Source organism: Salmo trutta, chromosome 14 (genome assembly GCF_901001165.1).
Source record: "Salmo trutta chromosome 14, fSalTru1.1, whole genome shotgun sequence".
Taxonomy (NCBI): domain Eukaryota; kingdom Metazoa; phylum Chordata; class Actinopteri; order Salmoniformes; family Salmonidae; genus Salmo; species Salmo trutta.
In genome coordinates this window covers 8337877-8362944 of record NC_042970.1, presented here as the reverse complement: position 1 = coordinate 8362944, position 25068 = coordinate 8337877, and the positions used below count along the sequence as shown (strand labels likewise).

The following is a 25068-nucleotide window of genomic DNA, read 5'->3' as shown; positions in this document are numbered from 1 at the left end:
TTTCATTGCATAGTAATCAATGTGTAAGCTATCCTGTTTGTGTGTTTATATAATTCTGTGTGATTATTTAGTTAGTTAGTAAATATATAATTAAGCCAAATTGTATATTGCTGATTCATAATTTATGCTAGGGTTCGTGCATATATCCGACATTCAGAATGAGACTGATAAGGTAAATAAGAATTAATGACTTGACTGTAACTGATGTAAGAGATATTTTTATATCTTTAGAGCTTAGTCGGGAGATAGTAACTCGTTAAATAACTTTGTGGTGCCCCAGATTACTACTTAATTAATTGTTATATGATTAATTTAATTGCGTAATAATTGAACATGGTATGTCATTATTTTATAAAATAACAAACACATTAATGATATTCACCACACCACACTCTCCCAGGTTGTAATGAATACTCAGGGAGAAAAAGGTGTAGATTCACGCGCAGTGTGCGGCAGATGTTTATTAAGCCTTCACAGAAGGCAGGAATCGTGGTCACAGGCAGGTAATGGTCAAACACAGGTAGGCAGTCAAAAAACAAACAATACCTCACAACCGTACAAACAGAATGAACTGAACTAAATAAGGAGCTGATGAGACCAGATGAGTAACTAACACAGGTGAAATCAATAAACAAAAATGAAAGACAGGGCTACATTCCAGAACACAAAGAAACAGGGCTACGTTCTAGAACACAAAGAAACAGGGCTACGTTCCAGAACACAAAGAAACAGGGCTACATTCCAGAACACAAAGAAACAGGACTACGTTCCAGAACACAAAGAAACAGGGCTACGTTCCAGAACACAAAGAAACAGGGCTACGTTCCAGAACACAAAGAAACAGGACTACGTTCCAGAACACAAAGAAACAGGGCTACGTTCCAGAACACAAAGAAACAGGGCTACGTTCTAGAACACAAAGAAACAGGACTACGTTCCAGAACACAAAGAAACAGGGCTACGTTCCAGAACACAAAGAAACATGGCTACGTTCTAGAACACAAAGAAACAGGGCTACGTTCTAGAACACAAAGAAACAGGGCTACGTTCTAGAACACAAAGAAACAGGGCTACGTTCTAGAAACAGGGCTACGTTCTAGAACACAAAGAAACAGGACTACGTTCTAGAACACAAAGAAACAGGGCTACGTTCCAGAACACAAAGAAACAGGGCTACGTTCTAGAACACAAAGAAACAGGGCTACGTTCCAGAACACAAAGAAACAGGACTACGTTCCAGAACACAAAGAAACAGGACTACGTTCCAGAACACAAAGAAACAGGGCTACGTTCCAGAACACAAAGAAACAGAGCTACGTTCCAGAACACAAAGAAACAGGGCTACGTTCTAGAACACAAAGAAACAGGGCTACGTTCCAGAACACAAAGAAACAGGGCTACGTTCTAGAACACAAAGAAACAGGGCTACGTTCCAGAACACAAAGAAACAGGGCTACGTTCCAGAACACAAAGAAACAGGGCTACGTTCCAGAACACAAAGAAGCAGGGCTACGTTCCAGAACACAAAGAAACAGGGCTACGTTCCAGAACACAAAGAAACAGGACTACGTTCTAGAACACAAAGAAACAGGGCTACGTTCCAGAACACAAAGAAACAGAGCTACGTTCCAGAACACAAAGAAACAGGGCTACGTTCCAGAACACAAAGAAACAGGGCTACGTTCCAGAACACAAAGAAACAGGGCTACGTTCTAGAACACAAAGAAACAGGGCTACATTCCAGAACACAAAGAAACAGGGCTACGTTCCAGAACACATAGAAACAGGACTACGTTCCAGAACACAAAGAAACAGGGCTACGTTCTAGAACACAAAGAAACAGGGCTACGTTCTAGAACACAAAGAAACAGGGCTACGTTCTAAAACACAAAGAAACAGGGCTACGTTCCAGAACACAAAGAAACAGGGCTACGTTCTAGAACACAAAGAAACAGGGCTACGTTCCAGAACACAAAGAAACAGGGCTACGTTCTAGAACACAAAGAAACAGGGCTACGTTCCAGAACACAAAGAAACAGGGCTACGTTCCAGAACACAAAGAAACAGGGCTACGTTCTAGAACACAAAGAAACAGGGCTACATTCCAGAACACAAAGAAAAAGAACACAAGAAAAGCAGAACAGAACCTTACACAGCTCCTTGCCTCGTCCCGTGGGGACAGTGAGAAGGTGTCTGGGGACCTGGGTTTTGTCTGACGGGGCTGTTTGTTTCTCTGTTTCTCTCCCAGCTCCTTGCCTCGTCCCGTGGTGACAGTGAGAAGGTGTCTGGGGACCTTGGCAGACTGCAGATGGAGAGTGAGGTTGCCAAGGCGGAGGTCAGGGAGGTTCTGCAGGCCTTGGAGGAGCTGGCTGTTAACTACGATCAGAAGAGCCAGGAGGTAGAGGACAAGAGTCTGCAGAACAAACTACTGGCTGAGGAACTGGCCAAGAAAATGGTAGGCTTTACCTCTATACCTTTATTCCCTGTGAAAATAATTTATTTAAAAAATCCATCCACCCATCCATCTGTTCATCCATCATCGATATCCATCCATCCATATCCATCCATCCATCCATATCCATCCATCCATATCCATCCATCCATCCATCCATCCACCCATCCATCTGTTCATCCATCATCCATATCCATCCATCCATCCAGCCATCCATCCATCCATCCATTTGTTCATCCATCCATATCCATCCATCCATCCATCCATGCATCCATCCATCCATCCATATTCATTCATCCATATTCATTCATCCATCCATATCCATCTGTCCATCCATCCGTCCATCCATCCGTCCATCCGTCCATTCGTTCATTCGTTCATTCGTCCATCCATCCATCCATCCATCCATCCATCCATTCATTCATTCATTCATCCATCCATCTTCATTCATCCATCCATATCCATCCGTCCATCCATTCATCCATCCGTCCATCTATCCATTCATTCATTAATTCATTATTCATTCATTTTCATTCATCCGTCCATCCATTCATTCATTCGTTCATTCGTTCATCCGTCCATCCATCCATTCATCCATTCATTCATTCATTCATCCATCCATCTTCATTCATCCATCCATATCCATCTGTCCATCCATCCGTCCATTCGTTCATTCGTTCATTCGTTCATCCGTCCATCCGTCCATCCATTCATCCACATCCATCTGTCCATCCATATCCATCCATCCGTCCATCCGTCCATTCATTCATTCGTCCATTCGTTCATTCGTCCATCCGTCCATCCGTCCATCCATCCATCCACATCCATCTGTCCATCCATATCCATCCATCCGTCCATCCGTCCATTCATTCATTCGTTCATTCGTTCATTCGTCCATCCGTTCATTCATTCATTCATCCATCTTCATTCATGCATTCGTCCATCCGTATCCATTCGTTCGTCCGTCCGTCCGTCCGTCCATCCATCCATCCATCCATCCATCTATCTATTGGTCATTCTATGTTAGCTGTCTCTGCTCCCTCTGTGCTTCCTCTGTGCTCCCTCCCTCCCCTCATTTACTCCTTTGGTGGGTGTGTGTATGTGGGGGGTTCCTTTTCTTCTTCTTCTTCTTCTCTCCCCCCAGGCCCACCTGATGCGTATCGAGGCGGAGTTGTGTCGTCTACAGGAAGTGAGCGGTCATCAGAGGAAACGCATCGCTGAGGTTCTTAACGGCCTGATGAGGGACCTTTCTGAGTTCAGTGCTATCGTGGGCAACAAGGACATCAAACTGGTCAGTACCATACTTTACTTTAGCTGTAAACATATGGCTTCTGACTTCAATTAACTGTTACTACTTGATCGTCGATTCTTGAAACGTAATACTTTACTTTAGCTGTAAACATATGGCTTCTGACTTCAATTAACTGTTACTACTTGATCGTTGATTCTTGAAACTTAATACTTTACTTTAGCTGTAAACATATGGCTTCTGACTTCAATTAACTGTTACTACTTGATCGTCGATTCTTGAAACTTAATACTTTACTTTAGCTGTAAACATATGGCTTCTGACTTCAATTAACTGTTACTACTTGATCGTTGATTCTTGAAACTTAATACTTTACTTTAGCTGTAAACATATGGCTTCTGACTTCAATTAACTGTTACTACTTGATCGTCGATTCTTGAAACTTAATACTTTACTTTAGCTGTAAACATATGGCTTCTGACTTCAATTAACTGTTACTACTTGATCGTCGATTTTTGAAACGTAATACTTTACTTTAGCTGTAAACATATGGCTTCTGACTTCAATTAACTGTTACTACTTGATCGTCGATTTTTGAAACGTAATACTTTACTTTAGCTGTAAACATATGGCTTCTGACTTCAATTAACTGTTACTACTTGATCGTCGATTCTTGAAACGTAATACTTTACTTTAGCTGTAAACATATGACTTCTGACTTCAATTAACTGTTACTACTTGATCGTCGATTCTTGAAACTTAATACTTTACTTTTACAACAAGAACATCAAACTGGTACGTCTTCTGTCACCAAGGTTACGGCATGTACGCCCATATTCAAAAAGAGTAGGACTGCTGATCTATGATGCTGATCTAGAAGAGCTGTATTCTGGGACACGCTCTCCTAGAAGGCTGGAGGTGGAGGCTAGGTCCCCCTGTCCATGTCTCTATTTCATTATAATCTGAAAGTCAAAACAGATGTCCTGAGACTCTTTGTCAACACAGGCCCTTTCATGACTTCATCTTTTTTTCTAGTTAGAAAAACATTACCTTGAAGTTTCGTTTTCAAAGGCTGTCAGCGGAAGAACATCATACCAGATGTCAGAGAGAGAGCAGAGTTCTCTGTCAACAACAACACTGTTATCATATTTAGATTGTTATTGATGTGTTTGCATTCTCCGTTGCGCTTCGTTTCGGTGATGTCATCTGCTAAATTACTGTTAACATAATAGATGTGTTTTTACAAATGTTTTACCTATCCCTCCCCTTTTATCTCCCTCTCTCTCAATTACATTTCAATTCAATGTCAATTCAAGGGGCTTTATTGGCATGGGAAACATATGTTAACATTGCCAAAGCAAGTGAAGTAGATAATATACAAAAGTGAAATAAACTATTAAAATTGACAGTAAACATTACACTCACAAAAGTTCCAAAAGAATAAAGACATTTCAAATGTCATATTATTTCTGTATACAGTGTGGTAATGTGCAAATAGTTAAAGTGCAAAAGGGAAATTAAATAAACATAAATATGGGTTGTATTTACAATGGTGTTTGTTCTTCAGTGGTTGCCCTTTTCTTTTGGCAACAGGTCACAAATCTTGCTGCGGTGATTGTGCACTGTGGCATTTCACCCAGTAGATATGGGAGTTTATCAAAATTGGGTTTGTTTTTGAATTCTTTGTGGGTCTGTGTAATCTGAGGGAAATATGTGTCTCTAATATGTTCATACATTAGGCAGGAGGTTAGGAAGTGCAGCTCAGTTTCCACCTCATTTTGTGGGCATGTGTGCGCATAGCCTGTCTTTTCTTGAGAGCCAGGTCTGCCTACGGCGACCTTTCTCAATAGCAAGCCTATGCTCACTGAGTCTGTACATAGTCAAATCTTTCCTTAATGTTTGGTTCAGTCACAGTGGTCAGGTATTCTGCTACTGTGTACTCTCTGTTTAGGGCCAAATAGCATTCTAGTTTGCTCTGTATTATTGTTAATTCTTTCCAATGTGTCAAGTAATTATCTTTTTGTTTTCTAATGTTTTGTTTGGGTCTAATTGATTTGCTGTCCTATTTGTATGGCTCTGTGGGGTCTGTTTGTGAACAGAGCCCCAGGACCAGCTTGCTTAGGGGACTCTTCTCCAGGTTCATCTCTCTGTAGGCGATGGCTTTGTTATGGAAGGTTTGGGAATCGCTTCCTTTTAGGTGGTTGTAGAATTTAACGTCTCTTTTCTGGGTTTTGATCATTAGTGGGTATCGGCCTTGTTCTGCTCTGCATGCATTATTTGGTGTTTTATGTTGTACACAGAGGATATTTTTGCAGAATTCTGCATGCAGAGTCTCAATTTGGTGTTTGTCTCATTTTGTGAATTCTTGGTTGGTGAGCGGACCCCAGACCTCCAAGCCATAAAGGGCAATGGGTTCTATAACTGATTTAAATATTTTTAGCCAGATCCTAACTGGTATGTCGAATTTTATGTTCCTTTTGATGACATAGAAGGCCGTTCACAGCTTTGTGGAAGTTACCTGTGGTGCTGATGTTTAGGCCGAGGTATGTTTAGTTTTTTGTGTGCTCTAGGGCAACGGTGTCTAGATGGAATTTGTATTTGTGGTCCTGGCAACTGGACCTTTTTGTGTGTTTTTTTGCCAGTTTTAACCACACACTTGTTGTTTGTGTACATGGATTTTATAATGTCGTATGTTTTTCCCTCCACACCACTTTCCATCAATTTGTATAGCAGACCCTCATGCCAAATTGAGTCAAAAGCTTTTTTGAAATCAACAAAGCATGAGAAGACTTTTCCTTTGTTTTGGTTTGTTGGTCAATTAGGGTGTGTATGGTGAATACGTGGTTTGTCGTACTGTAAAATGTTGACATTTGCTCAGTACATTGTTTTCACTGAGGAAATGTATGAGTCTGTAGTGAATAATAATGCAGAGTATTTTCCCAAGGTTGCTGTTAATGCATATCCCACAGTAGTTATTGGGGTCAAATTTGTCTCCACTTTTGTGGACTGGGGTGTTCAGTCCTTCGTTCCAAATATTGGGGAAGATGCCAGAGCTAAGCATGATGTTAAAGAGTTTAAGTATAGCCAATTGGAATTTGTGGTCTGCATATTTGATCATTTCATTGAGGATACCATCAACACCTCAGGCCTTTTTTGGTTGGAGGGTTTATATTTTGTCCTGTAGTTCATTCAATGATGGAAAAATGGTGCCGACAGAGATGGTCACCTCGCTTCGAGTCCTTACTTCCCTAGGAAGTATATTGTTTTTTTATGCATTATTTCTAAGATTGTTATCCCAGGAAATCTTAAGTCTTTTGGATATAAGAGTGACGTCAACTTACCAACATTACAACCAGGAATACGACTTTCCCAAAGCGGATCCTGTTTGGACCACCACCCAGGATCTAATCGCAGAAGCCGATCCAAAACAACAGCGCCGCAGAAGGGGCAGACGGAGCTTCCTCCTGGTCAGGCTCCGTAGATGTGCACATCGCCCACCGCTTATGACTATATTACTCGCCCATGTCTCTTGATAAAAAGGTAGATGAAATTTGAGCATGGGTTTCCTTCCAGAGAGACATCAGAGATTGTAACATTCTCTGTTTCACGGAAACATTGGCTCTCTCGAGATATGTTGTCGGAATCGGTTCAGCCACCGGGCTTCTCCATGCATCGCGCCAACAGAGATAAACACCTCTCTGGGAGAAATTAAGGGCGGGGGTGTATGCTTCATGATTAACGACTCATGGTGTAATCATAACAACATACAGGAACTCAAGTCCTTCTGCACTCCCGACCTAGAATTCCTTACAATCAAATTTCGGCCATATTACCTCCGAAGACAATTCTCGTCAGTTATCGTCACAGCTGTGTACATCCCCCCTCATGCAGACATCACGACGGCCCTCAAGGAACTTCACTCGACTCTATGTAAACTGGAAACCATATATCCTGAGGCTGCATTTATTGTAGCTGGGGATTCTAACAAAGCAAATTTGAGACCAAGGCTACCAAAATTCTATCAGCATATTGATTGCAGTACTCGGGAAGGTAATACACTCGATCACTGCTACTCTAACTTCTGCGATGCAAACAAAGCCCTCCCCCGCCCTCCCTTCGGCAAATCCGACCACGACCCCATCTTGATCCTACTGTCTTATAGGCAGAAACTCAAACAGGATGTACCAGTGACTAGAACCGTTCAACGCTGGTCTGACCAATCGGAATCCACGCTTCAAGATTGTTTTGATCACGTGGACTGGGATATTCCGGTCAGCCTCCGAAAACAACATCGATCTATCCGCTGACTCGGTGAGTGAGTTTATAAAGAAGAGCGTTGGAGATCTTGTACCCACTGTAACTATTAAAACCTACCCTAACCAGAAACCACGGATGGATGGCAACATTCATGCAAAACTGAAAGTGCAAACCACCGCATTTAACCATGAAAAGAGGTCTGGGAATACGTCGGAATATAAACAGTGTAGTTATTCTCTCTGCAAGGCAATCAAACAAGTGAAATGCTGGGACATGCTGGGACAAAGTGGAGTCGCAATTCAATGGCTCAGACACGAGACTTACGTGGAAGGGTCTACAGGAAATCACGGACTACAAAAAAGAAAACCAGCCACGTCACGGACACGGATGTCTTGCTTCCAGACAAACTAAACACATTCTTTGCCCGCTTTGAGGATAATAGAGTGTCACCATCGCAGCCCACTAACAAGGACTGTACCCCCCCTCCTTCTCCGTGGCCAACTTGAGTAAAAAATTTAAACGTGTTAACCCTTGCAAGGCTGCTGGCCCAGACGGCATCCCTAGCCACGTCCTCAGAGCATGCACAGACCAGACCAATCGCTCCATATCCCAGTCTGCTGTCCCCACATGCTTTAAGATGGCCACCATTGTTCCGGTACACAATAAAGCAAAGATAACTGAACTAAATGACTACCGCCCTGTAGCACTCACTTCTGTCATCATGAAGTGCTTTGAGAGGCTAGTCAAGGATCATATCACCTCCACCTTACCGGCCACCCTAGACCCACTTCAGTTTGCATACCGCCCCAACAGGTTCACAGACGATGCAATCGCCATCACACTGCATACTGCCCTATCCCATCTGGACAAGAGGAATACGTATGTAAGAATGCTGTTCATTGACTACAGCTCAGCATTCAACACCATAGTACCCTCCAAGCTCATCATCAAGCTGGAGGCCCTGGGTCTCAACCCCACCCTGTGCAATTGGGTCCTGGACTTTCTGATGGGCCACCCCCAGGTGATGAAAGTAGGAAACAATATATCCACTTCGCTGACCCTCAACACTGGGGCCCCACAAGGGTGCGTGCTCAACCCCCTCCTGTACTCCCTGTTCACCCACGACTGTGAGGCCATGCACAACTCCAACTCAATCATCAAGTTTGCAGACGACACAACAGTAGCGGGCTTGATTACCAACAACGATAGACAGCCTACAGGGAGGAGGTGAGGGCACTTGGCGTGTGGTGTCAGGAAAACAACCTCTCACTCAACGTCAACAAAACAAAGGAGATGATCTTGGACTTCAGGAAACAGCAGAGAAGCACCCTCCCCCCTATCCACATCGAAGGGACAGCAGTGGAGAAGGTGGAACGTTTTAAGTTCCTCAGCGTACACATCACAGACAAACTGAAATGGTCCACCCACACAGACAGTGTGGTGAAGAAGGCGCAACAGTGCCTCTTCAACCTCAGGAGGCTGAAGAATTTTGGCTTGTCACCCAAAACCCTGACAAACCTTTACAGATGCACAATCAAGAGCATCCTGTCAGGCTGTATCACGGCAATTGCACCGCCCTCAACCACAAGGCTCTCCAGAGGGTGCTGCGGTCTGCACAACGCATCACTGGGGGCAAAATACCTGCCCTCCATGACACCTACAGCACCCGATGTCACAGGAAGGCCAAAAAGATCATCAACGACAACAACCACCCGAGCCACTGCCTGTTCACACCGTTACCATCCAGAAGGCGAGGTCAGTACAGGTGCATCAAAGCTGGAACCGAGAGACTGAAAAACAGCTTCTATCTCAAGGCCACCAGACTGCTAAACAGCAATCACTAACTCAGAGAGGCTGCTGCCTACATTGAGACCCAATCACTGTCCACTTTAATAAATGGATCTTTAGTCACTTTAAACCTCCAGCTGGGTTATTTTATACTTCATTTCAAAGAGGGAGTATTGCTCTGTACTGGGAGGTTGACTTTCCGCTTGGGGTTGCTCATCTGTGGGGTTGGTTAATGAAGAGGTCTGGTCTGACACGCTCGGGGTGGGGGTATCTTTCTCAAGAGAGAGCTTATCCTGCTGAGCTGTCTCTTTGATTATGTGAAAGTCTGAAACTGTTTGGGCTACTGAAACTGTAGCGCTACTGTTGCAGCCTTGTACAGGTTGACATTGGCTGACTCAGAGTCTTCGTTGACTAATATCCTCTTAACAGAGGGGTAGTGTGTTAATATAGCACTGAGCCAGGGGATGGTCTGTGTGGAAGATTAAGTTCCTTATGTTCCCATTTTTATAATAGTCAGCAAAAAGTATCTCTTGATTTTACAAAAAGAGCTTATTTTTGTACTCTTTCCGTTCCATCTCATTTTTGACATCCAGAGTGTCGTAATGACCTCTGAACAGGGGGGGGGGCTTCAAAGGCCTCTGCATTTTGGGTGGGGGAGGCTGTGAAAGTCTTCTGCCATTGTTGGGCTCAATGGCTTTGACATCTCTCACTTCACACCTCAGTGCTAATTGAAGTTGCTGTTAGATCTGTTCTGTCCTAGCAAGCTTGGTAGCCGTAACTTAGCATTTAGTCCTTATCAAATAATGTATATAATTATAATGTAATTTTTTTACTTAGCTATAAAAGTACCTTCAGAATAAACATTACTCACTCAGTTCCAGGATGGGTGGTTTTTCAGGTTTCCATTGTTTGTTTGCCAGAGCATTTGCTATATAGCTTGGAAATAAGAATCTTTGGAAGTAGGAATCTTTCCAGGTAATTTCGTCCAAAATCATGTTGTAGGTTTGGAGTTTTGATTTGGAGTAAAGGTTATGTTGTGGAGGGTAGTATCCTGTATATGTCCTTGCCAAAATATTTTCTTATGTAAAAACATGCTGAAAAATGCGGGAGCTCATCTGCTCGTCTGTTCTCTCTCTCAATTCAATTTCAATTCAATTCAATTCAAATACACATCTTTGAATAAACTATTAAAGACTACCAGAACCCACTGGATTCTCCAATTACATTGAATGAACTATAGGACAAAATACAAACCCTCCAACCCAGAAAGGCCTGTGGTGCTGATGGTATCCTCAATGAAATTATAAAATATACAGACCACAAATTACAATTGGCTAAAGTCTTTAACATCTTCCTTAGCACTGGCATCTTCGCTAATATTTGGAACTGTCACGCTGGTATGATGAGATTCGGGAGACAAGCGCAGGAATGCGTAATAGGGTTTTTCATTAACTCTCAAATTATGGCGTGCCGTGTAAAGGCACGGGGACAAAGGCCAAACAAACACGTAACAAAACACAGGGTTGAAACCCAAACAAAAGAGTGATGCAGCTGCCGAAGTTGCGTCGTTGTCGGATGGACCAGTAGCAGTGGCGTTGGAAGGACCGGTTGTGGCAGCGTCGGACAGGCCAGTTGTGGCGACATCGGACGGCCCAGTTGCAGCTGCCGAAGTTGTTGTGGCGGCGCCGGACGGACCAGTCGCAGCGTCGTCGGACGGGCCATTCCCGCTGTCTCCCGTAATGGTCGATTATTCTGTCACGCTGGCATGAAGCCCCAAATTACCCGTGTAAAGGCACAGGGAGGAAGACCAAACAAACACGTAACAAAACACAGGGTTGAAACCCAAACAAAAGAGCGAGGAGTACCTCGAATAAATACACACGGGACGAGACCAGTAATCATCTGCGCAATCCACAAGGGCACGAAAGCCCAAAACACACAGCACAGGTACTCACACGCACCAACGGACATTGTAACAATAATCGACCCCCCAGTGGAAACCAAAGGGCACTTATCTACAAATACTAATCAGTGGGAATAGGGGACAGGTGTTCGTGATGAACGTTCCGGAGTGATCCATGACAGGAACCAAGGACCGATCATCCCAATCCCCAAAGTGGAGACAAATTTGACCCCAATAACTACCGGGGGATATGCGTCAATAGCAACCTTGGGAAAATCCTCTGCATTATCATTAACACCAGACTAGTTAATTTGTCACACTTTTTGTCATCGTCAGACGATATAGCGAAATCATCGTCGGAAAAGGAGGACCAATATGCAGCAGGATTGAGATTGTTCATCTTGAACATTTAATAAACTCAAAATGAACATACAAAAATAACAAAACGAACTCACGATTTACAGACAGTCTTCTCAGGCTCACATACGCTAGACAAGAAACAATCTCCCACAAATGACAAACACAAACATACCCTAATATATAGGACTCTCAATCAAAGGCAAAGAGAAAACACCTGCCTTCAATTGAGAGTCCCAACGCCAATTAACCAACCATAGAAACACACTCACTAGACTACACATAGAAATACATAAACATAGACCATAAACCAAAAACACGGAAATACTAAATCAAACGCCCTTCTACCAAAACACCACCCCGAACCACATAAAACAAATACCCACTGCCACGTCCTGACCAAACTACAATAACAATTAACCCTTATACTGGCCAGGACGTGACATAATTTCCTCAGTTAAAACAATGTACTGAGCAAATGTCAAATTGGCTTTTTATTGTACAACAGACCACGTATTCACCCTGCACACCCTAATTGACAAACAAATAAACCAAAAGAAAGGCAAAGTCTACTTCATGCTTTGTGGATTTCAAAAACGCTTTTGACTCAATTTGGCATGAGGGTCTGCTATACAAATTGATGGAAAGTGGTGTTGGGGAAAAAACATGCAACATATTTAAATACATGTTATCAAACAACAAGTGTGCTGTTAAAATTGGCAAAAAACACACACATTGTGTTCCACAGGGCCAGGGGATGAGACAGGGATGCAGCTTTAACCCCCACCCTCTTCAACATATATATCAACAAATTGGCGAGGGCACTAGAACAGTCTGGAGCACACTATTAGACAAATGTCTCCTGTTTGATGATGATCTGGTGCTTCTGTCACCAACCAAGGAGGGCCTGCAGCAGCACCTAGATCTTCTGCACAGATTCTGTCAGACCTGGGCCCTGACAGACCTGGGCCCTGACAGACCTGGGCCCTGACAGTAAATCTCAGTAAGACAAAAATAATGGTGTCCCAAAAAAGGTTCAGTCGCCAGGACCACAAATACAAATTCCATCTAGACACCGTTGCCCGAGAGCACACAAAGAACAATACATACCTCGGCCTAAACATCAGCGCCACAGGTAACTTCCACAAAGCTGTGAACGAGCTGAGAGACAAGGCAAGAAGGGCCTTCCATGCCATCAAAAGGAACATAAAATTTGACATACCAATTAGGATCTGGCAAAAAATACTTGAATCAGTTATAGAACCCATTGCCCTTTATGGTTGTGAGGTCTGGGGTCCGCTCACCAACCAAGAATTTACAAAATGAGACAAACACCAAATTGAGACTCTGCATGCAGAATTCTGCAAAATACCTGACCTCTGTGACTGACCCAAACTTAAGGAAAGCGTTGACTATGTACAGACTCAGTGAGCATTGCCTTGCTATTGAAAATGTCCGCCGAAGGCAGACCTGGCTCTCAAGAGAAGACAGGCTATGTGCACACCGCCCACAAAATGAGGTGGAAACTGAGCTACACTTCCTAAGCTCCTGCCAAATGTCAGACCGTATTAGAGACACACATTTCCCTCAGATTACACAGATCCACAAAAGAATTCAAAAACAAACCCAATTTTGATAAACTCCCATATCTACTGGGTAAAATACCACAGTGTGCCATCACAGCAGCAAGATTTGTGACCTGTTGCCACAAGAAAAGGTCAACCAGTGAAGAACAAACACCGTTGTTTATTTTCCCTTTTGTACTTTAACTATTTGCACATCGTTACAACACTGTATATAGACATAATATAACATTTGAAATGTCTTTATTCTTTTGGAACTTCTGTGAGTATAATGTTTAATGTTCATTTTTGAATGTTTATTTCGCTTTTGTTAATGATCTATTACACTTGCTTTGGCAATGTTAACATTTGTTTTCCATGCCAATAAAGCCCTTAAAATGAAATTTTATTGAATTTAGAGAGCAAGAGAGAGAGAGAGAGAGCGAGAGAGATGGATGCTCTCTCTCCATCCATCTCACTCTCTCACTTTCTCTCTCCAGCTCTCTCTCGCTCTCTCTCAATTCAATTCAATTAAATTCAATTCGCTTTATTGGCATGACGTAACAATGTACATATTGCCAAAGCTTACTTTGGATATTTCCAATATAAAAAATAAATAAAAATGAGAATCAAAAATTGTCAACGGGACAACAGTAACAACAATAACCAACGGTCAATATAACCATACATTCAACAATAACAATAATCATACAGTTGAGGACATGTGCAGGTTTATTGGTCTGTCAGACACTGTCCCTCAACTTATGGCAGGCAGCAATGTAGTGCGCTGCCAACCCACAGCTCTCTGCGTCCTCCCCCAACAGGATGGGTAGCCTATCCTCATCAGAGAGGTCTTTAAAACCTTGAATAAGGATTTCAAATTTGGGGAAATGACACTCTCTAATTGTTTTATATTTTTGACATTTTGTCAGGAAATGCAGCTCCGTCTCAGGTTCTGCTGTTGTGCAGTGGTTGCACAGCCTTTCCTCTACAGGGAGCCAGGTTTTCCTGTGTCTACCCTTCTCAATGGCAAGGCTGTGCTCACTCTCTCTCTCTCTCTCTCTCTCTCGTACTCTCCAGCTCTCTCTCTCTCTCTCTCTCTCTCGTACTCTCCAGCTCTCTCTATCTCTCTCTTTTTTTTCTCTGTCCCCACTCTCTGTCTCTCAAATTCAAAAGGTCATTATTGGCATGGAGAGTGTAGCCATATATGTTGCTAATGCAAACATACAGGAACATATTGAACCAATGAAAATGGTAATCTTTCCCTGTCCTCCCTTCCTAGCCGATGGAGATAACGGGGGCGATCGAGGAGGAGTTTACAGTAGCTCGTCTCTACATCAGTAAGATTAAGTCAGAGGTCAAGTCCATGATGAGACGCTGTCGTCAGCTAGAGAACCTACAGATGGAGTGCCATAGGAAGATGGAGGAGACAGGAAGAGAGCTGTCCTCTTGCCAACTACTCATCTCACAGGTGACTGAACATGATTACCAATAGTACATTTTAGTATGCACAAGGGGTAGGGCAAGTGGATACTTTACAGAGAGAGAGAGAAAGGGGGGGAGAGAGAGAGAGAGACTAAATGTTAGTGGGTATAGAAGGCTGAGTGTACACTTCAGTTTATTGTGAAGAGTCATTTGAAGTGGAAAGCTAATTTACACTGATGCCAAATGTGTGGAAGTTATTTTGCGGTTGATTCCCATTGGTCCCAACATTGGTACTAACATTGTGTGTGTGTGCAGCATGAGGTGAAGATCCACTCCCTGACAGAGTACATTCAGAACGTAGAGCAAAAGAAGAGACAGCTGGAGGAGAACGTCGACTCTCTAAGTGAAGAACTGGACAAACTGCAGGCCCAAGGTATAACAATACAGTACAATACACTATAACCCTCAAAAGCAACTCTGGACCTCGAAGCCAGTTCCACTGCATTTTTTTTCATTGTTCCCCTCTAATCGGGGACTGAATTAGACCTGGGACATCAGGTGGGTGAAATGAATTATCAGGTAGAACATAAAACCAGCAGGCTCTGGACCTCGTAGGGTCAGAGTTTTAATATCCCTGCTCTATAACAACACAGGATAACTATGACTCTCTGATTGAAGAACTGACCAAACTCCAGGCACAAGGTAAAACTCCTGCTCCTACCAACACACTACACAGAGCCTTACAGAAAAACACACGATATAACAACCTAAAACATACTATACACTCTGACAACAGGATAACCTCTCTGAGTGAGGAGCTGGCTAACCTCCAGGTGCAAGGTAAAACTACTGGCCCATGGTACCTGGCTCAATGACTCACACTACAAAAGTGAGGCACAGTGTGACCAGCAAAGGTGAAATTAGGGGTGGCATGCACCACAAAAATCTGAGAGGGCACAAAGTACGTGAGGCTGACTGGGGGTGGTCCAGAAGGGGGGCTCGACCCACCCCCGTCCATTAATTGGAGAATTTAGCATTTTTCAAACACCTGAAACAGCTACTTCCTGTAATCTATTCATTATGATTTATTTTTTTTATGTAAAAAATATGTCTATTTTTCTGCATATTTAAGCATATCTCTTGAGCTGTCTGTATCCTCCAAGCTGTTTTTTTTTTTTTTTTTTTTTAAAGAAAATAATAATGCTGGCATGCCAGCTAAGATAGTTAGACATGCTAGCTACTCTAACTTGATTGATATCCTGAAATGGCTTCTGGGTATCTAGTTATGAGTTTGGGAACCTATCTGGGCTAGCTAAAGCCAACTTCAAAAAACATTTATATACATTTTTTTATAAAAATGAAAATCAGGTTGAAATGACCAGCTTTGTAGGCGTACACTAAAATGCAGTGTGTGTGTGTGTGTGTGTGTGCGTGTGCGTGTGCGTTTCAGAGAGCATGTCAGCGGGGACAAAGGGAGAGAATCAGACAGACGTTGAGGAGTCTGCTGATGTCAAGGTAACCTGGTTACAGCCTGTGGTGGGGGGGGGGGGGTCCCGTTTATCACAGAGACTTATTGTTAATGTGAGTGTGTGTTTCCCCCTGTCTTTCTCCGTATCTCAGAGGGCTCCAGAGCAACAGATGGAGGCTCACCGTGAGACGCACCACAAGCAGCTGGGACATCTCCGAGACGACATCAACGAGAAACAGAAGATCATTGACGACCTCACTGAGTCAGTACCTCTCTCCTCTCCCTTTCACTGAGTCAGTACCTCTCTCCTCTCCCTTTCACTGAGTCAGTACCTCTCTCCTCTCCCTTTCACTGAGTCAGTACCTCTCTCCCCCTCTCTCCTCTCCCTTTCACTGAGTCAGTACCTCTCTCTCTTCTCTCCTCTCCCTTTCACTGAGTCAGTACCTCTCTCCTCTCTCCTCTCCCTTTCACTGAGTCAGTACCTCTCTCTCCTCTCTCATCTCCCTTTCACTGAGTCAGTACCTCTCTCCTCTCTCCTCTCCCTTTCACTGAGTCAGTACCTCTCTCCCCCTCTCTCCTCTCCCTTTCACTGAGTCAGTACCTCTCTCTCCTCTCTCCTCTCTCCTTTTCACCTAGTCAGTTCCTCTCTCCTCTCCCTATCTTCTTCTTACCCTTCATCTCCCTCTTGTTGTAATTCTATGCTATATTTATTCTATATTTATTCTATATTTATTCTATATTTATTCTATATTTATTCTATATTTATGCTATATTTCAGTGTCACCTGGCACCAGCATCTGTAACATCTGTCTGTAATCTTTGCACCCAGAACCAAATCTCTGCTGTCTGATTAATCTCCGCTGTCACAAGAGAGTGTGACAACCTCACTGAGTCAGTACCCTCATGATATCTGGCATCTATCAGACGCTTTTATCCAAAGCAACATACAGTTAGTTATACATGTATACATTTTTTGTATGGGTGGCCCCAGCGGGAATCGAACCCACAATCATGCTCTACCAACTGAGCCAGACAGGACCATCCCTCTCATTGCCATCCACTACCCTGCTCTCCTTGTCATACTGTGTCATGCTGTGCATCCGTACTGCAGTGTGGGTCCCAATCCGTACTGCAGTGTGGGTCCCAATCCGTACTGCAGTGTGGGTCCCAATCCGTACTGCAGTGTGGGTCCCAATCCGTACTGCAGTGCAGTTCTCTCCCTCATTCCCCCTCCCTCTTCATTTCCCACTCTCTGTCTCTCCCATCATCTCCCTCATTGTAATTCTACCTACCCTACCTCCCAGCATACAGTCGACTCCATCTGTACATGGCAGCAAACATTGGGCATAAAACGGTCTCTATAGTTACCCTGTTGACTGTCTCTATAGTTACCCTGTGGTCTATTAACACCAGACTGTCTCTATAGTTACCCTGTTGACTGTCTCTATAGTTACCCTGTTGTCTATTAACACCAGACTGTCTCTATAGTTACCCTGTTGTCTGTCTCTATAGTTACCCTGTTGACTGTCTCTATAGTTACTCTGTTGTCTATTAACACCAGACTGTCTCTATAGTTACCCTGTTGTCTGTCTCTATAGTTACCCTGTTGACTGTCTCTATAGTTACCCTGTTGACTGTCTCTATAGTTACCCTGTTGTCTATTAACAGCAGACCGTCTCTATAGTTACCCTGTTGACTGTCTCTATAGTTACCCTGTTGTCTATTAACACCAGACTATCTCTATAGTTACCCTGTTGTCTGTCTCTATAGTTACCCTGTTGACTGTCTCTATAGTTACCCTGTTGACTGTCTCTATAGTTACCCTGTTGTCTATTAACACCAGACTGTCTCTATAGTTAGCCTGTTGTCTGTCTCTATAGTTACCCTGTTGACTGTCTCTATAGTTACCCTGTTGACTGTCTCTATAGTTACCCTGTTGACTGTCTCTATAGTTACCCTGTTGTCTATTAACACCAGACTGTCTCTATAGTTACCCTGTTGTCTGTCTCTATAGTTACCCTGTTGACTGTCTCTATAGTTACCCTGTTGACTGTCTCTATAGTTACCCTGTTGACTGTCTCTATAGTTACCCTGTTGTCTATTAACACCAGACTGTCTCTATAGTTACCCTGTTGTCTATTAACACCAGACTGTCTCTATAGTTACCCTGTTGACCGTCTCTATAGTTACCCTGTTGTCTATTAACACCAGACTGTCTCTATAGTTACCCTGTTGTCTATTAACACCAGACTGTCTCTATAGTTACCCTGTTGACCGTCTCTATAGTTACCCTGTTGTCTATTAACACCAGACTGTCTCTATAGTTACCCTGTTGACTGTCTCTATAGTTACCCTGTTGTCTGTCTCTATAGTTACCCTGTTGACTGTCTCTATAGTTACCCTGTTGTCTGTCTCTATAGTTACCCTGTTGTCTGTCTCTATAGTTACCCTGTTGACTGTCTCTATAGCTACCCTGTTGTCTGTCTCTATAGTTACCCTGTTGACTGTCTCTATAGTTACCCTGTTGACTGTCTCTATAGTTACCCTGTTGTCTATTAACACCAGACTGTCTCTATAGTTACCCTGTTGTCTATTAACACCAGACTGTCTCTATAGTTACCCTGTTGACCGTCTCTATAGTTACCCTGTTGTCTATTAACACCAGACTGTCTCTATAGTTACCCTGTTGACTGTCTCTATAGTTACCCTGTTGTCTGTCTCTATAGTTACCCTGTTGACTGTCTCTATAGTTACCCTGTTGTCTGTCTCTATAGTTACCCTGTTGTCTGTCTCTATAGTTACCCTGTTCACTGTCTCTATAGCTACCCTGTTGTCTGTCTCTATAGTTACCCTGTTGTCTGTCTCTATAGTTACCCTGTTGTCTGTCTCTATAGTTACCCTGTTGTCTGTCTCTATAGTTACCCTGTTCACTGTCTCTATAGTTACCCTGTTGTCTGTCTCTATAGTTACCCTGTTCACTGTCTCTATAGTTACCCTGTTGTCTGTCTCTATAGTTACCCTGTTGACTGTCTCTATAGTTACCCTGTTGTCTGTCTCTATAGTTACCCTGTTGTCTGTCTCTATAGTTACCCTGTTGACTGTCTCTATAGTTACCCTGCTGTCTGTCTCTATAGTTACCCTGTTGTCTGTCTCTATAGTTACCCTGTTGTCTGTCTCTATAGTTACCCTGTTGTCTGTCTCTATAGTTACCCTGTTGTCTGTCTCTATAGTTACCCTGTTGACTGTCTCTATAGTTACCCTGTTGACTGTCTCTATAGTTACCCTGTTGACTGTCTCTATAGTTACCCTGTTGACTGTCTCTATAGTTACCCTGTTGTCTGTCTCTATAGTTACCCTGTTCACTGTCTCTATAGTTACCCTGTTGACTGTCTCTATAGTTACCCTGTTGACTGTCTCTATAGTTACCCTGTTGACTGTCTCTATAGTTACCCTGTTGTCTGTTTCTATAGTTACCCTGTTGACGGTCTCTATAGTTACCCTGTTGTCTATTAACACCAGACTGTCTCTATAGTTACCCTGTTGACTGTCTCTATAGTTACCCTGTTGTCTATTAACACCAAACTGTCTCTATAGTTACCCTGTTGACTGTCTCTATAGTTACCCTGTTGTCTATTAACACCAGACTGTCTCTATAGTTACCCTGTTGTCTGTCTCTATAGTTACCCTGTTGACTGTCTCTATAGTTACCCTGTTGACTGTTTCTATAGTTACCCTGTTGTCTGTCTCTCTCTAGTCATAACTATCGTCTTCATCTGGAATTGGAGCATTTGAGGAGCGACTTTGACCGTCTCATGAGACAGGAGCACCACAAGAGCCTGCAACTGGAGGAGCTGACGTTAGTCTCACACACACACGCACGCACGCACACGCACACGCACACACACACACACGCGTCACCAAGTTCAATAACCAAACATGCACATGAAGCACAACTAGAATACAAATGGGGTAATTTATTAGGGAGATTTGCACACTGTGGGAAAGGGGGGATATCCAGCAACCAGTTCACAGTCCGTTCTCGTTGTCCGTTCTGTTCTCCAGGGGTAATCCTAAAACTCAGGTCCTCAGCCAAACCGGTTCGGTACACAGTGGGGGTAATCCTAAAACTCAGGTCCTCAGCCAAACCGGTTCGGTACACAGTGGGGGTAATCCTAAAACTCAGGTCCTCAGCCAAACCGGTTCGGTACACAGTGGGGGTAATCCTAAAACTCAGGTCCTCAGCCAAACCGGTTTGGTACACAGTGGGGGTAATCCTAAAACTCAGGTCCTCAGCCAAACCGGTTCGGTACACAGTGGGGGTAATCCTAAAACTCAGGTCCTCAGCCAAACCGGTTCGGTACACAGTGGGGGTAATCCTAAAACTCAGGTCCTCAGCCAAACCGGTTCGGTACACAGTGGGGGTAATCCTAAAACTCAGGTCCTCAGCCAAACCGGTTCGGTACACAGTGGGGGTAATCCTAAAACTCAGGTCCTCAGCCAAACCGGTTCGGTACACAGTGGGGGTAATCCTAAAACTCAGGTCCTCAGCCAAACCGGTTTGGTACACAGTGGGGGTAATCCTAAAACTCAGGTCCTCAGCCAAACCGGTTTGGTACACAGTGGGGATAATCGTAAAACTCGGGTCCTCAGCCAAACCGGTTTGGTACACAGTGGGGGTAATCCTAAAACTCGGGTCCTCAGCCAAACCGGTTTGGTACACAGTGGGGGTAAACCTAAAACTCAGGTCCTCAGCCAAACTGGTTCGGTACACAGTGGGGGTAATCCTAAAATTCAGCCAAACCGGTTTGGTACACAGTGGGGGTAATCCTAAAACTCAGCCAAACTGGTTTGGTACACAGTGGGGGTAAACCTAAAACTCGGTTCCTCAGCCAAACCGGTTTGGTACACAGTGGGGGTAAACCTAAAACTCGGGTCCTCAGCCAAACCGGTTCGGTACACAGTGGGGGTAAACCTAAAACTCAGGTCCTCAGCCAAACCGGTTTGGTACACAGTGGGGGTAATCAGACAGTCCAGGTCACAACGGGTAATCACACAGATAATTCTCTCTCTTCTCACACTCTCCATAACACAGGTTTCCCTCTCAGTCCTCTCCCTGTTTGTGCAGCTCGCTTCCTCTATTATCCCCAAGCACTCTATGGTTTAATGATCCACAGCCTCGCCTCGTTGGGGACGGAACTCCATATAAGGCTCGGGGGTGTAGCCAGCGGGCTGCAAGATATCTCCCTTCAATCAAATCAAATCAAATGTATTTATATAGCCCTTCTTACATTAGCTGATATCACAAAGTGCTGTACAGAAACCCAGCCTAAAACCCCAAACAGCAAGCAATGCAGGTGTAGAAGCACGGTGGCTAGGAAAAACTCCCTAGAAAGGCCAAAACCTAGGAAGAAACCTAGAGAGGAACCAGGCTATGAGGGGTGGCCAGTCCTCTTCTGGCTGTGCCGGGTGGAGATTATAACAGCACATGGCCTAGATGTTCAAATGTTCATAAATGACCAGCATTGTCAAATAATAATAATCATAGTAGTTGTCGAGGGTGCAACAAGTCAGTAACACAAGAGCAAGTGTCAGTTGGCTTTTTCATAGCCGATCTTTGAGAGTATCTCTACCGCTCCTGCTGTCTCTAGAGAGTTGAAAACAGCAGGTCTGGGACAGGTAGCACGCCCGGCGAACAGGTCAGGGTTCCATAGCTGCAGGCAGAACAGTTGGAACTGGAGCAGCAGCACGGCCAGGTGAACTGGGGACAGCAAGGAGTCATCAAGCCAGGTAGTCCTGAGGCATGGTCCTAGGGCTCAGGTCCTCCGAGAGAGAGAAAGAAAAAAAGAGAAAGAGAGAATTAGAGAGAGCATATTTAAATTCACACAGGACACCGGAAAAGACAAGAGAAATACTCCAGATGTGACAGACTGACCCTAGCCCCCCGACACATAAACTACTGCAGCATAAATACTGGATGCTGAGACAGGAGGGGTCAGGAGACACTGTGGCCCCATCTGATGAAACCCCCGGACAGGGCCAAACAGGTAGGATATAACCCCACCCACTTTGCCAAAGCACAGCCTCCACACCACTGGAGGGATATCTCCAACCACCAACATACCATCCCGGGACAAGGCCGAGTATAGCCCACAAAGATCTCCGCCACGGCACACCAACCCAGACAGGAAGATCACGTCAGTGACTCAACCCACTCAAGTGACGCACCCCTCCCATGGATGGCATGGAAGAACACCAGTAAGTCAGTCACTCAGCCCCTGTAATAGGGGTAGAGGCAGAGAATCCCAGTGGAAAGAGGGGAACCGGCAAGGCAGAGACAGCAAGGGCGGTTCGTTGCTCCAGCCTTTCCGTTCACCTTCACACTCCTGGGCCAGACTATACTTAATCATAGGACCTACTGAAGAGATATGTCTTCAGTAAAGACTTAAAGGTTGAGACTGAGTCTGCGTCTCTCACATGGGTAGGCAGACTATTCCATAAAAATGGAGCTCTATAGGAGAAAGCCCTGCCTCCAGCTGTTTGCTTAGAAATTCTAGGAACAATTAGGAGGCCCGCGTCTTGTGACCGTAGCGTACGTGTAGGTATATACGGCAGGACCAAATCAGAAAGATAGGTAGGAGCAAGCCCATGTAATACTTTGTAGGTTAGCAGTAAAACCTTGAAATCAGCCCTTGCCTTAACAGGAAGCCAGTGTAGGGAGGCTAGCACTGGAGTAATATGATCAAATTTTTTGGTTCTAGTCAGGATTCTAGCAGCCGTATTTAGCACTAACTGAAGTTTATTTAGTGCTTTATCCGGGTAGCCGGAAAGTAGAGCATTGCAGTAGTCCAACCTAGAAGTAACAAAGGCATGGATTAATTTGTCTGCATCATTTTTGGACAGAAAGTTTCTGATTTTTGCAATGTTACGTAGATGGAAAAAAGCTGTCCTTGAAACAGTCTTGATATGTTCTTCAAAAGAGAGATCAGGGTCCAGAGTAACGCCGAGGTCCTTCACAGTTTTATTTGAGATGACTGTACAAACATCAAGATTAATTGTCAGATTCAACAGAAGATCTCTTTGTTTCTTGGGACCTAGAACAAGCATCTCTGTTTTGTCCGATTTTAAGAGTAGAAAGTTTGCAGCCATCCACTTCCTTATGTCTGAGACGCAGGCTTCTAGCGAGGGCAATTTTGGGGCTTCACCATGTTTCATTGAAATGTACAGCTGTGTGTCATCCGCATAGCAGTGAAATTTAACATTATGTTTTCGAATGACATCCCCAAGAGGTAAAATATATAGTGAAAACAATAGTGGTCCTAAAACGGAACCTTGAGGAACACCGAAATTTACAGTTGATTTGTCAGAGGACAAACCATTCACAGAGACGAACTGATATCTTTCCGACAGATAAGACCTAAACCAGGCCAGAACTTGTCCGTGTAGACCAATTTGGGTTTCCAATCTCTCCAAAAGAATGTGGTGATCGATGGTATCAAAAGCAGCACTAAGATCTAGGAGCACGAGGACAGACGCAGAACCTCGGTCTGACGTCATTAAAAGGTCATTCAATCACCACTCCCCTCACCTCTCCCTGCCATCTGCCACAACACATACACACACATACACACACACAGACACACACACACAGACACACACACACACACACACACACATACACATACACACACACACACACACACACACACACACACACACACACACACACACACACACACACACACACACACACACACACACACACACACACACACACTCACGCACATACACAGTCTCATGAGTCAGAGCACCACAACAGCCGGAGGAGCTGAGTCCCAAACCGCTTCCTAGTCCCTACCCTTCACCCTTAACTTCATTGGTATATTGGGCAGCATTGGGAAGTTTGGATGAAAAGCGGAGAGAAGGTATTTGGACATAAAGATGAACTTTATCGAACAAAACAAACATTTATTGTCTAACATGGATATCTGGGAGTGCCATCCGGTGAAGATCATCAAAGGTTAGTGATTAATTTTAACGCTATTTCTGACTTTTGTGACACCTCTCCTTCTTTGGAAAATGTCTGTACGGTTTTCTGTGGCTAGGCGCTGACCTAACATAATCGCATCGTGTGCTTTCGCCATAAAGCCTTTTTGAAATCGGACACTGTGGCTAAGTTAACGAGAAGTTTATCTTTAAAATGGTGTATAACACTTATATGTTTGAGGAATTGTAATTATGAGATTTCTGTTGTTTGAATTTGGCGCCCTGCAATTTCACTGGCTGTTGGCAAGGTGGCACACATCACTTAGCTTGTTGCAGACGATTAGCTGGGAGCAATGGCTCCTTCATTGTGAAAACGCCTCTCAAGTCAAACCCTCTTAAACTTTGGATGTTTGCAGAGCATCCACCATATTATTAATCTACCATATTATTAATCTACCATATTATTAATCTACTATATTATTATTCTACCATATTATTATTCCACATATTATTATTCCACTATATTATTATTCCACCATGTTATTAATCTACCATATTATTATTCCACCATATTATTATCATTATTCCACCATATTATTGATATTATTATTATTATTCCAGTAT

At 43.7% G+C, this 25068-nt stretch overlaps 1 protein-coding gene across 1 annotated transcript in view; it reads left to right on the top strand.

Moving 5' to 3' along the window:
- Window positions 1-25068, top strand: part of LOC115207181 (kinesin heavy chain) — a 120945-nt gene that overhangs the window by 83413 nt on the left and 12464 nt on the right. The window contains exons 12-18 of the mRNA XM_029774163.1: window positions 2249-2455; window positions 3597-3743; window positions 14851-15039; window positions 15309-15426; window positions 16444-16508; window positions 16614-16723; window positions 20216-20317. Coding sequence (XP_029630023.1) covers window positions 2249-2455; window positions 3597-3743; window positions 14851-15039; window positions 15309-15426; window positions 16444-16508; window positions 16614-16723; window positions 20216-20317 — 938 coding nt within the window. The remainder of the gene's footprint in view (window positions 1-2248; window positions 2456-3596; window positions 3744-14850; window positions 15040-15308; window positions 15427-16443; window positions 16509-16613; window positions 16724-20215; window positions 20318-25068) is intronic.